Source organism: Rattus rattus, chromosome 5 (assembly GCF_011064425.1).
Source record: "Rattus rattus isolate New Zealand chromosome 5, Rrattus_CSIRO_v1, whole genome shotgun sequence".
Classification (NCBI taxonomy): domain Eukaryota; kingdom Metazoa; phylum Chordata; class Mammalia; order Rodentia; family Muridae; genus Rattus; species Rattus rattus.
The window spans coordinates 106,047,679-106,061,328 of NC_046158.1; the positions used below are offsets into that span (position 1 = coordinate 106,047,679).

The 13,650-nt window shown below is 43.3% G+C and overlaps 1 protein-coding gene across 1 annotated transcript in view; it reads left to right on the forward strand.

Annotated features, from left to right (window-relative positions):
* Positions 1 to 1,007: 1,007 nt before the first annotated feature.
* The window catches only part of Stard7 (StAR related lipid transfer domain containing 7), a 29,003-nt gene continuing 16,360 nt past the window's right edge, over positions 1,008 to 13,650 (forward strand). Inside the window, exon 1 of the mRNA XM_032904154.1 lies at positions 1,008 to 1,669. Coding sequence (XP_032760045.1) covers positions 1,371 to 1,669 — 299 coding nt within the window. The 5' untranslated portion in view covers positions 1,008 to 1,370. The remainder of the gene's footprint in view (positions 1,670 to 13,650) is intronic.

Consider the following 13,650-nt stretch of genomic DNA (forward strand, 5'->3'; position numbering starts at 1 on the left):
AAAGAAATGATTACCATTCTAGGAACAGACAGTACAGAACTATTTGTAGTTAAGGTTACAAGTGGGCCATAGCTCAATCCATGAGAAACAAGTTTACTCATAAAAGGAAATGAACCTAGCTTGTCTTTACTATAAGACTGCTTTTAAGACTAAAATGGAGGCAGGCTGATTCTTCACTTGAGGGGCATCTATTCATCCTATGACTGAATACAGAATCTTTATCTACTCATTTATTTTTGAGACAGACTGGCCTCGGCCTCGAAGCAAGCACTGCTCCTGTCTCAGTCTCTGGAGTGCTGGGATTACAGGTCTGAGCCACCAGGCCCTGGTTTGAAATAGTGATTTATCCTGAGACTCCATTTTGCAACCATTAGGTTACACGTGGCAAGATAGGTTTGGGAAACCTGTTTACTCTCCTATCCTGTTGCCTCCTTCGAGTCAAAAGGAGACTGCTCAGGCCTAACACATTTTCAGATTGCAACGGGTCACCCACCCTTGTGGAGTTCTTTGCAAGGTGTTCCTTGGCCCTAAGGAAGACACCGGTCCTCTCTCGGAGCCGGAAGGCAGAACGGTGTCCCTGCTGCAGATACTCAGGAGGGCTCGGGGAATCCCGGCAAGGGGGCCAAGGAAGGTCCCCGGTAGTTGAACCCTGGCCTGAGATAGGTGCGGGGTTCACGCAAGGTGTGCACCGCCCTCCACCCAGCACAAACACGCCCCTCCCTGGAGTGTAGAGAACAGCAAAACAGGCCGGGCCTCTCTGCACAACAGAACACCACACCTGACCGTGCCTCTTCGCCGGACGGGGTGGGACGTCCCTAAATGGCTGCAGCGCAGGGGTCCGAGGGTCACTCTCTAGGCGCCCTTGACAGGCCCGCGCGTTACGCTACCTAGCATGCTAACAGGCAGCCCGCAGCAAGGGCGGATGAGCACTTTGTCTTAGCCAATGAGCGCCAAGGGTTCTGGGCTGCGTCCAATCAGAGTGCGGACGGAACAAACAGGTTAGGTTGCGCGCCCTCGGCGCGAGAGGCGGACACAGGCACACGGGACCTCTCCTGCTGCGGCCCGGGACGTCCACCGCTCTGCTTCCCGCGCACGGGACGCGGGGGTCCCGCGAGCTTCCGCCGTATCCACTGACGAGCGGGCCGCCAGGACCAAGAAGGCCTCGTGCAGAGGCGCTCTCCTCAGAATCCACTCTACCTCAGCAGCTTCTGCAGAGAGGCATGAGGGGCGGCTCCTGGCTTCTGGAGCGTGAGGTGGGCTCGGGGTCAACCAGTTAAGGGGACAACGTGGACGGCCCGGCCCGGCCCGCCTCCCTCTAGCACTTCTACTCCTTGGCCTAGCGGCAGGCGCGGGAATCCACAAAGGCCGACATGTTCCCGAGGAGGCCGCCGGCCACCCTGGCCGCCTGGCTGACGGGCGCGCGGGGCGGGGGCCTTCTGGCCGCGCTGGCCAATCAGTGCCGCTTCGTGACGGGCCTGCGCGTGCGGCGAGCGCAGCAGATCGCGCAGCTCTACGGCCGCCTGTATTCCGAGAGCTCGCGCTGCGCCCTACTCGGACGCTTCTGGCGCCGGCTGCGCGGCCGTCCCGGTCATGCCTCTGCCTTGATGGCGGCGCTCTCCGGTGTTTTCGTATGGGACGAGGAGAGGATCCAGGAGGAGGAGTTGCAGAGGTGAGCCTCTTGACTGCAGTGGCGTCCCTGTTCGGTGGAGAGGGGTGGGCCTGGGCGAGTGGTTGGTGGGCACCTTGGGGCCTGACCTGTTGTCAGTGCCCCGTTTGCCCAGTGGTCTTTTGAGTGACGCTGCAATAGATTGAACCCATTTTAGCAACCCACGTTATTGCCCCCTTGCCTGTTAAATCCATTTGTCAGGTTAAAAATAAGAATCACAAGAGATATTTCGAATGGGTAGTATGACACTAAAGAAAATATTCCAAAAACAAATTAGATGTTTGAGGTATACAGGTTATCATTTTTCGGGTAATCCGTATACCCAGAAAAGTGCAAATTCAAAACAGGGTTTAAAATAAGCCCAAGGGCGTGTGTGTGTGTATGTGTGTGTGATGTAGCATGCCATTTATAAAATGACTGCGATCCAGATGGGACTCAGGCTTTGCGCGGACAACCCACTGTCATTGTGACTTGTATCTTGGCACATTCAAGAAGCTGGGAGGGATTTTGTCTGTTTACACAAAACAGTGGCCCGAACATTCTAACCTGTAAGAATTTTTTACAGGTTAGATTTTTTGCTGCTTTAGAACTCTTAGAATACTGTACCATTGGGCTTTATCTGTGGAAAAGCCCATTGGCATTGTTATTTTTGTTAACCTATAGTTCTGAGATTTTATAAATTTTAAATAATCTTAGAAGGAAAATGCTTTTACAACTTTTCTATATTCCTTTTAAACAGTATCAAATTGTGCTCCTTACCCTTCCAGCTCATACACCTCATTCTAAACCGTGATTTCAGGAACCAAGGCCAGTTTCTTCTAGATATTTTTTTTTTCTATTTTTTCGGAGCTGGGGACCGGACCCAGGGCCTTGCGCTTGCTAGGCAAGCGCTCTACCACTGAGCTAAATCCCCAACCCCTAGATATTTCTTAAACAGGGAGAGAACCTGTTTTACATTTCTTGGTTTTGATCTTACCTTAAAAATGAGAGCAGAGCTGACCATAGAAGTTCAAGGCCAGCCTGGTCTACAGAGTTTCAGAACTACACAGAGAAGTTTGAAAAACAAACAAATAAAAACTGAGAACAGAGTAATGCTTATATTGTGACCTATTTGCTACGTAATATCCATATGCTAAGCTGCAAATTGTGCAAGAACTGGGACTACCTTCCTAGCAAGAAAGATGGCTTTTAACACTGTCAAGGGTGTTCAGGTAGTATGGCTGCCAGCCAAAGAGGACTTTTTAAAATGCAGTTTAAAGTCATAATCACAGGCAGTTCTGTTTATGCAAACGTTAAAGCATGGAAGCTGTTTTGGTAGTTCTTAGTGTTCTCTTCTGTTCAGTCTTTTGTGTTCCCTCTCCTCTCAGGTTTTTGAGGTAGGAACTGTCCATTATTTGCCCAGGTTAACCTTGAACTTGTAGTTCTCCTGCCTTGGCCTCCCCAGTGCAGGGATTTTTGTATACCATTACACTTTCTTGTTGGAAAGAAAACTTGGATGCAGTCGACCTGGAGCTGCAGCGTGTGCTTTTCTTACATGCTTTTAAGTCTATTTAGTGAGAAGATTGTAGTTTTGCTTTTCTAGCCTTTTGGTGCTTAATAACATTTACATGCTGGGTGTGGTGGCCCTTGTCTTTAACCAAACACTCAGGAGGCAGAGGCAGGAGGATCGCTGAGTTTGAGGCTGACCTGGTCTACATAGTGAGGTTTAGGAAAGCCAGGACTACATAGAGAGACTGTATGTCTCAAAAGAAAAGAATATATGAATGTACATCTTATCAAGTGCAATCCAAGTAATCTTATTTAACCTTACAAAATAATTTTAAAGATTTATTTATTTATTATATACACTGTAGCAGTTTTCAGACACAACAGAAGAGGGCATCAGATCCCATTACAAATGGTTGTGAGCCACCATGTGGTTGCTGGGATTTGAACTCAGGACCTCTGGAAGAGCAGTCAGTGCCTTAACCACTGAGCCATCTCTCCAGCCCACAAAATAATTTTCAATCATTGGTGCATAAGCTATAGAAATAATTTAGTTAGTCCCCACCCCAACCCCCAACCCCCAACCCCCAACCCCCACAGATAGTCAGGTTCTTACTCTATAGCCTAGGCTGGCTGGAAAGTCACCATATAACCTACTCTATCCTCAAACTAGGAACACTCCTCTTGAGTGCTGGGATTATAGGCATGAGCTACCATGCCGAAGTGAAGTTAGATCTTTCTCAGTTTATATTTTTAATTACATCTATTTATTTATTCCTGTGGGGAGTGTTGCTTTTGAACACTACACCCTTTGTGTGGGGGTCAAAAAACAATTTGTAGTTGTTTCTTCTGGCATGTGGGAACCTGGGATCAAACTCAGGTCCTCAGGCTTAGGGGCAAGTGTGTGGTGGTTCTCTCCCCCTCTCCTCAACATCTATCTGGTACTAAAATCAAATCTCTGAATACTTGTCTGGTATTTTTATCCAGTTGGCTTCTTAAGCAAAATAATTTTGCTGACTATTACCTATTACTAGTGCCAGCTGGTGTTCTGTGAGACTGGTGAAAATCCCATGGAAAAATACAGCTCTGTGTGTGTGTGTGTGTGTGTGTGTGTGTGTGTGTGTGAGTTACAGAAACAAAAAAGAGGAAGGATGTTAGGAAATATGAAAATATAGGGGGAAATGTTCCATTGACCTCATTTTTTTAAAAGTTAGGTTTACTGCTCTGAAAGTTTGAGTAATTCTATTTAATGAGAAACTAGTTCTAGTAAATTTTCACAAGGAAAATTGGTCTTTTCCCTTTTTATTTTATTTTTTTGTGGGGGGGGCATTTAGAATACATCAAACTTTTCAGTGTGTTGCCAACTAGTGAAAAATCTGTCTGACTTAAAGGAACTTAATGGCCACAATCACTTTGGTGTCTCTTACAGATAAAGCCTTAGGTTATCAAAACAACATAAGAGGGACTTGAGGTTTGTTGGATTTGTCTTTGTCATTTTACCATTAACTAGCTGCCCCACAGATGCTAGGAACTGGCTTATTTTAAGATATGTCTCAAATCAGTAGTAGTTGAAAAACCTCTAATCCTGTTTTTATTTGGTTGGTTTTTGTTTTTGTTTTTTAATTTAGCTGTATTCTGAGACAGATTCTCACTGTGTAACTCTGGCTGTCCTGGAATTCACTATGTAGACCAGTGTAGTCTTGAAATCAGAGAGAGCCACCTGCCTCTGACTCCTAAGTCCTGGAATTAAAGGCACACTCCACTGTGCCCAGCCACAATTCCCTAATTTGGACAGTAGTGTGGAATTTGAGGAGATTTGGTTAGGTAAAGCAGTTGTTTGCACCACTTGCTGGGGGTGGCCTTACCAAATTATTTTGAAGCCTGGATCACATTCTGTGGTAAGTACAGAACCCTGGCTGAGTCCCATGTTGGCATGCATACTCTATTTTCATTGTGTGTCTTCAGTTTCTTCAGTACATGCCTCTCTCAAATACTGTTTTAGAGAAAGGAAAGCAGAAACTGTCTCTCCTTCATACTTGTATAATCTAATCAGCTGATGTTACTATTTCAGGAATAATCTCTTTTGCCCTTTTCTCTCTTATTAAGTCTTCTTAGGTGGGAAGATTTAGACACTTATCCTGTCTCAACAAGATTAGACACTGTAGGAGAGAGGTATTTCCTTTCTCCACATGCTGTTTATGATATTGTTTATGCTCTTGTGTGCTTTGTCAGTCTTATTAGCATTTAGAAGTTGAAATCCTTCAGGGAAAGTAATGGCCAAGTCCTTCTCCATCACTTATATTGTGCTTTTCCAATAGTAGATGTGTATTGGGTACACTGTACTGGGTTTGAACTTATTATATGGGTAAACCTTGAACATCGTATTCTCCTGTTTGTATGCCCAGAGTACTTGCATGCTAGACAAGCACTCTTATTAAATGAACTGCATCACCAGCCTGAGCCCTTGGTGCTAGTAAGACATTTAACTAGGGGAAACAGATTTCTGCTTCTTGTCATATTCAGGAATGGTGCTTGTTATTTAAGAATGCATTACTAATGCCCGGCTGTGATGGCACATGCCTTTAATACCAGCACTTGGGAAACAGCTCTCAGGCAGATTTCTTGAGTTCTGAGGCCAGCCTGGTCTACAGAGTGAGTTACAGGACAGAGAAACCCTTTTTCAAAAAGAAGAAGGAAGGAAATAAATAAATAAATTGAATGCTTTACTAAAGATAGATGCCAGCCTGGCAGCCTGGGCAACATTGCAGATTCCATGACAGCCAAGCCAAGGTTCTGTAGAGAGACCCTGTCTCAAAGGGTGTGTGTGTGAGTGTGTGAGTGTGTGTGAGTGTGTGTGAGTGTGTGTGTGTGTGTGTGTGTGTGTGTGTATGCTTTAATTAGTTCTGTGCAGGGCCCTCTTGTTGCCAAGTCATGCCTGGAATTGTTCTCCAGGCAATTGGTGCTATGATTGTGCTTTTGTTGTCTTCTGCAAGATCTGATTGCTTACCATTAATAAGATACTGCCCATAGTTCTTTTTTTTTTTTTTTTTTCGGAGCTGGGGAGAGGGCCTTGATTGCTCTAACCACTTAATAAACCCCTGCCCATAGTTCTTTTCTTAGGCCATTACAGGGCTAGTGTTGAATTATGTTTTGCAGTTTCCAATTTAAAACTTTCAAAAATGATAAAACATTTATTTGTTTTTTTCAGACAGGGTACAAGGTTTGTCTGTGTACCTCTCTGGCTACACGTGTAGACCAAGCTGGCCTCTGAATCAGAGATCTGCCTCCTGAGTGCTGGGAATAAAGCAAACACCACCGCCAAGCTTGATGAAACTATTTATATCAGAACGTTTGTACTGGTCAAGTTTCTTGGCAACAAATACTGACATGATCTTTGCTCACTCAAACCAAAGGAATTAACTAGATGAGTCCTTATTAGCTGATTGTTCAGTGTATTGAGAAGAAGGCTAGCGTACAGACTGGCCAAGAGAATAGTCAAGGCTTGCTCCCTCCCTGGTGAGTAATCTGTAAACCTCCTGGGCCCTCCTAGGAGTTCTGAACTTAACTAAATTAGCTACGATTAAGGAGAGGTAGAGTGTGAGCTTGCACCCACCAATTTAGATTGTCCACAAATAGGGAGGAATTTCAGGTAGTCAGAATGACAAATATCTCTCAATGTAAATATTTATTATGCCTAAATCTAAAGTTTAAAATCTAGTAACTTTGAATTCTAGAAGTAATAGGAACCTTCAAGAAAAGATGTCTTGCTGGATGGTGGTGGCAACATACCTTTATTTCCAGCACTAGGGAAGCAGAAGCAGGAATATTGCTGAGTTCAAGGCCAGCCTGGACTACATAGTTACAGGACAGCCAGAGCTACACAGAGAAACCCTGTCTCAAAAAACAGAGAGGGAGAAGGAGAGGTGTCTTCCCTTTTCAGGTGAGTGTAAAATGAATCTCAGATCACACAATTAGTGTGTACCAGACCCAGGACTACAACAAACCTCACTAGGACTGCTAAACTGCTTGAAAATTTAGTCTTGGCATGCCAATAATCTGCTCCACCGCCTTTTTTTTTTTTTTTTTTTTTTTTTTGAGAAAGCAGTATTTTATGTAGCCCTGGTTGGCTTGGTCTAAAATGACCTTGATCATTATAATCCTCTTGCTTCAGTTTTCTTAATGTTAAGATTACTGGCACATGCCATTGCTCCTGGTGTGTTTTTGGCTTTCTAGTCTAGTATATTAATATGTTTTAGTATAATAATTTGAATTACTGATGTCTGCTATATTTTTATCTATTCAGTTTATTCATTAAACATTTGTTGACTATTACTACTTATCATAGAGATACTAGGGGTTGGAGCTGTAGTTAAAAGAGAGTCATAGTTTAACAAAGGAGGCAGATGTAAAGATACATTATTAAAGCATACTGTGAGAATAAAAGAAATTTTATCATTGACTTTGTAGACGTTACTCTTACTTTAGTATGTCAGTAACTGTGGTTTTCCTTGGTCTTTTGTTATACAACACTGGGGATTAAACCCAGGACTTATAAATACTACACTAATATTATTACTAGGCTACACCCTCAGACTCTGGATTCTTTTTTTTTAAAGACAGGATTTCACTATGTAACTCAAGCTGGCCTCAAAGTCTCCATCCTTCTCATTGCCCCCCTGCCTGTAAGGCAGGCGTGTGTGTATGTGTGGCCACACCCAGGACTGGCCTCACTTTTGAATTATACCCTTTTATGTGTGTGTAGCCTACTCAACCAGCAGGTTTTCTTTTCTGTTTACTAGTTAAAGTTATTATAAAATACGAGCCATGTTTTGTTTTGTGTATTTTCTTTGACAATTTCATACATGTATACATTGTATCTTGATTATATCTATCTATTCTTTACTGTCCTATTCTGTCTAGAACCTCAATAGAATACCACTTGTACCTTCATGTTCTCTTTTCCTTCATAATCCAGTCCAGCTATGTACATGGTGGTGACATCCTGGCAACTCCAGAAAACAATGACTCTCCTTTCTCCAGCAAGCATAAACTGCCAGTAACTCCTCAGTTAGGGGTGGAGCTTCATGAGCTCCTATGCTGTCCATGCTGGAATGTTGCCTAGCTTGATCTTGTGCAGGTTACCACAGCTCTTGTGAGTTCATGAGTACAGTAGCATTTCTTTTTTTTTTTTTTTTAATTCGATTTTTAAATTTTAAATTTTATTTACATTTCAAATGTCACTCCCTTTCCCGGTTTCCCATCCATAACCCTCTATCTTAGCCCCCTTCCCCTTTCTTCTATGAGGGTGTCCCCCACCCATCCACCCACCCCTTCCCGCTTCCCCACCCTGACATTCCCCTACACTGGGAGGTCCAGCCTTATGGGGTTGCAAAGCGGCATTTCTTAACTCCCCTGAGCCTTGTGTTAGAAATAAGTCGAGGATGGCAAAGAAAGAGACCACCACTTTAACAGAAGTGTCTCAGCAAGGCAAAAGTTTACTCTTCTAGATGTGCACTGCTCATCAAAGCATATGAGCAGGCAGTCTGGACAGGAAGTATGCTTGAGTTTTGTAGTTTTAACACAATAAGCAACTGTATCTCTTCCCCATTCACTGGGGTCTTTCAAGATGTGTGTCCGTATGCTTGTGCATGTCTGGATGGGGAAGGGTTTACTGCTCCAAGGAGGAAGGAGTCACTGCTCTGAGAGAAATGGGTTTACTGACCCGGGCTACTAGGTTCTTGAAATGCAGCAGCCGCCCTTGTGTACTGGGTGGAGAAGCATCAAAATCTTTGCATATAGGTGGGGAAGATGAGAGAAGACTAGTGATAGAGGTGTCTTGTTGAAGGCTGAGCACTCAGATTGTTCCTCTCAGCACTTTGAGTCTCTATATTAAATGTCACCCACCATGTCTCTGACCATGACAGAGAGAACACTACTCTGTGGGTATAAACATAAATATTGACCATTTAGCAAAACAGTAGTAGATGATTTCCCCTAGGGCCTCTGACCTCCCCAGCTTGGGGCCATTGACTAGTTTTACAGTACCACGTTAAGAAAAACATAATGCATTTCAGATATAAAAGGTTTAAAGAATAAGCGATATTAAATATAATGTAACTTGTGCTTTTCTATGTCTGTCCTAGTTCCTGAATGCTATCACGGAGGCTTATTTATACATTAATGCATAGGCCTTAAGCTAGTCTTGTTTCCAACTAGCTTGTAACTCAGTTATCCCATATATGCTAATCTAAGTTCTGCCATGTGGCTGGTTATCTCTCCTCAGTTTCATATATCCAGTCTTCTACCCCTGGCCCCTGACTCTTTCTTTCTCTGCTGGATGTCTCACCGTCTATTCTACCTTTTGCTATAGGCCATTGACTTTTTATTTTAACCAATCAGAAGGTGCCTTAGGCAGGCAAGGAAGGACAGAGACATATTTTCACAACTGTACATATAAACATTATCCCTACAGTGTAATATTATATTTAAGGAATAAGAGCAGACATGGATGCCCTTGGAATGCTGCAGTGGGAGGGTCAAGAGTCTGAAGTCAGCTGAATGAGGGAGGCCCTGTCTATCAACAACCAACCCTCCTTCCCCAAAGAAAAACTACAATAGAAATTTCCTCTGTGCTTTTTTTGTGAAAACTTCTTACCTCCATAGATATGTCTGTAATCCCAGTTTATTGGTTATTATTACCAATCTATGTTTATACCTGTGAATTGATCACCAAGTGATATATAACCACACTATGTAGTATCACATTTTAGGAATTTTATAGCCCTTGAGGCAGAAGTACCAACAGACTAAATCTAGCAGCATACAAAAGAGATTCTCTGCCATGAACAAAATTAATTTAATATGCTACATTAATTGAATAAAATACAGAGTTTGGATGTAGCTCAGTTGGTAGAGGGAACATGCAAACAGCCATCACCATATAACCAGGTATGATATAGCACAGTTCTTTCTGTAGTCCCAATATTCTGGAAGTAGAGATATTATGATATGTTTTTTATTGTTTTGTTTTCAAGACAAGGTTTCTCTGTGTAGCCCTGACTGTCCAGGAACTCACTCTATAGACCAGGCTGGCATTGAACTCAAGAGATCCAGCTGTCTCTGCCTCTGCCTTCCAAGTGCTGGGAGATGGCTCCACTGGGGGATTCATCCCATATACTGTCACCAAACCACTCAGTATTGTGGATGCCAAGAAGTGCATGCTGACAGGAGCCTGATACAGCTGTCTCCTGAGAGGCTCTGCTAGAACCTGACAGATACAGTGGCAGGTGCTCGTAGCCAACCATTGAACTGAGAATGGGGTCCCCAATGGAGGAGTTAGATAAAGGACTGAAGGAGCTGAAGGGGTTTTTCAACCCCATAGGAAGAATAACACTATCAACCAGCCAGACCCCCCCCCGCCCCCCGCCCCGAGCTCCCAGAAGCTAAACCACCAACCAAAGAGTACACATGGAGGGACCCATGGCTCCAGCCACATATGTAGCAGAGGATAGCCTTATTGGGCATCAATGAGAGGAGAGGCCCTTGGCCCTATGAAGACTCAATGCCCCCGTATAGGGGAAAGCCAGGGCAGGGAGATGGGAGGGAGAGAGTGGGTGGGTGGGGGAGAAGGGATGGGGGACTCCAGAGGGGAAATTGGGAAAGGGGATAACATTTGAAATGTAAGTAAAGAAAATAACCAATAAAAAAAGAGCCAAAAAAAAAAAAATGTTCACCACCACCCAGCTGGAAGATAAATTTAAGTTCACCTCAGATGCACATTATGGCTAGGCTGAGGTGTATGATACTATCTTAAAGAAAAAAGAAGGGTGTGGAGAGATGGCTCAATGGTTCATGTTCTATGCCTCTCTTTACAGAGGGGTCCAGTATTCAGTTTTCAGCATCCACTTTGGACACCTCACAATCCTTGAAACTTGCTCTAGATCTTGGCCTTTGTGAAATCGGCACAGATATAATACACACACACACACACACACACACACACACACACACACACCACCACCACACACCCACACACCACCACCACCACCACCACCACCACCACCACTCTGAGACAAGGTCTTAAACTCAGAGGTCTGCCTGTCTCTCTCAAGTACTAGTAGCATATTTGGCTAATTCTAACCTCATTTCATAATTTAAAAAATCATAGGAACTGGAGAGATGACTTGGTGGTTAATACCACTGCTGATCTTCCACAAGATGTGGGTTCAAGTCCCAGCACTCACATGATGGCTAACAACCATCATTCCAGGGAGTCCAGTGCCACCTTCTAGCCTCTGAGGGTGCCAGGCACTCAAGTGGTACACAGATAAAAATATGAACAAAAGTAACCACATATATTACCTTTAAAAAAATCACACTTAACAGATTGGGAATTGAAGGGAAATTCCTCAGATTTATAAAGGGTATCTAAAAATAGCTTACAACATGCTGAGAGAATGAAACTTCCTCTAAGGTGAGCAACAAAACAAGCCACTGCTCTCACTCCCTCCTTTGAACAATCTACTATAGTTTATAGCAGAGAAGTAGGGGAAAAGAGAGATGAAAGGCACCCAGACCAGACAGGAAGAAGTTAAGCTGCAGCAAATACTGTATTGACATTTAAATATTTAGGAATTTCTGAAAAATCATTAAACTTTGAAAACTGTTAGCACTGATAAGATTGCAGGTTAAACAAATCAGTAAACAATGAGTAATCTGAAAATGAACAGAATTTCAGTTGCAACATCAAAAAGAATAAAATTCTTAATAAATTTAAGGAATGAAGCATAAGACTTTTTAGAACTCTGAAACCTGTAAAACACTGAGGCTGGGCATGGTGGTGTACACACCTTTAATCCTAGCACTCGGGAAGCAGAGGCAGAAAGATCTGAGTTCAGGGCTAGTCTGGTTTACAGAGTTTCAGATTAGCCAGTGAGCACTTTGTCTCAAAAAAAAAAAAAAAAAGAAACATTGTTGAGTTTAAAAAGGTAAATGTGGACAGAGATTCTGGCCTCTAACAGCATGGACTTGGTCCCTTGATCCCCAGACAAAACATTTTTAAAAAGCTCGATGTGTCAATATCTGTAGACCCAAAATTCCTACTGGCATCTGGGAGGCAGAGTTAGGAAATTTGGCTGAAAGCTCAGGAGAGATAGCCAGCCCAGGACTACCTCAGGAATAGGGTGGAAGGAGAAAACAGATTCCTAAAAGTTGTATATACACACATACACACACACACACACACACACACACACACACACCTATAAGATCAATTTAAAGAGACAGATGCAGGGGTATACCTGTAACCCTTTGGGAAGCTAAGGCAAAGGGATTACTTGACCCAGGAGTTCAAGGCCAGCAGGCAGCATAGTGACTTAAAAACAAGAAAGCTGGGTGGTGGTGGCACATGATTTTAATCCCAGCAGGGAGACAGGCAGATCTCTGAGTTCAGCCTGGTCTACAGAGCAAGTTCCAAGACAGTCAGGGAGGGCTGCACAGAGGAATCCTGTCTCAGAAAACAAAACAAACAAATGAAAAGTAGCTTGAGAGTTCCTCAAAAAAGTAAATGTAGGGGCTGGGAATGTAACTCAGCTGGTAAGAGTGCTTGCCTAGTGTGTATGAAGCCTTAGCGTCTATCTCTAGTACCCTTGGTAGGGAAGTAAGCATAAAGCTACCATTGTTACCATGAGCTAGCAGATTCATTCTTAGGACTCTACCCAAGGACGTGAAAGCACATCTACATAGAAACTGTTATTATTCATGGTAGCCCCAAAGTGGAAACAACACAGATGCCTGTTATCTGCTAAACAAAATGTTATATGATGGAAAGTTGTTCAGCTATGAAAAGGAATAAAATCTAACATGGATGAAACTTGGAAATGTGCCAGGTGAGGGGAGCCTAATGAAGGGGACATATGTATAATTCCATTTTTGTTTGTGTGTTTGTTTGCTTGGTTTGCTTTTTTGAGACAAGGTTTCATTATGTATTTCTGGCTGTCTTCAAACTCCCTATGTAGACCAGGCTGGCCTTGTAAAGATCTATCTGTCTCTATCTCCCTTGCCACCATACCCAGCTGTGATTCCATTTGTTTGAAATGTTGGAAATAAAGACAGACTTGTGGCTGGCAGGAATGGGGAGTGAGGGAACTGCCTGAAAGTATATACCCAACTTTTGAGTAGTCTAAAAAGTACTGAATTATACTGCAAAGGATAAATCTTAGGCTATGTAGATTATTTCAATTTGAAAACAGGAAAGAAAAATAATACAGGAAGAAGACAGTCTACTGAAAAGGGGAGCAGAAAGTCTTACCTAGTGGAGTGTGCTATAATCCCAGTGCTTGGACGGCTGAGGCAAGAAGATGAAGGTGTAGTGCAAGGTCAGCTGGTCTACATGGTGAGATCCTGTGTCACAGAGGGAGGTGAGCGTCTAAGGACATCATTACAAACCTTGGTGGTTAATATTTGAAGAATGTTCAGCTTCTCGGTCTTCCTTGATACCT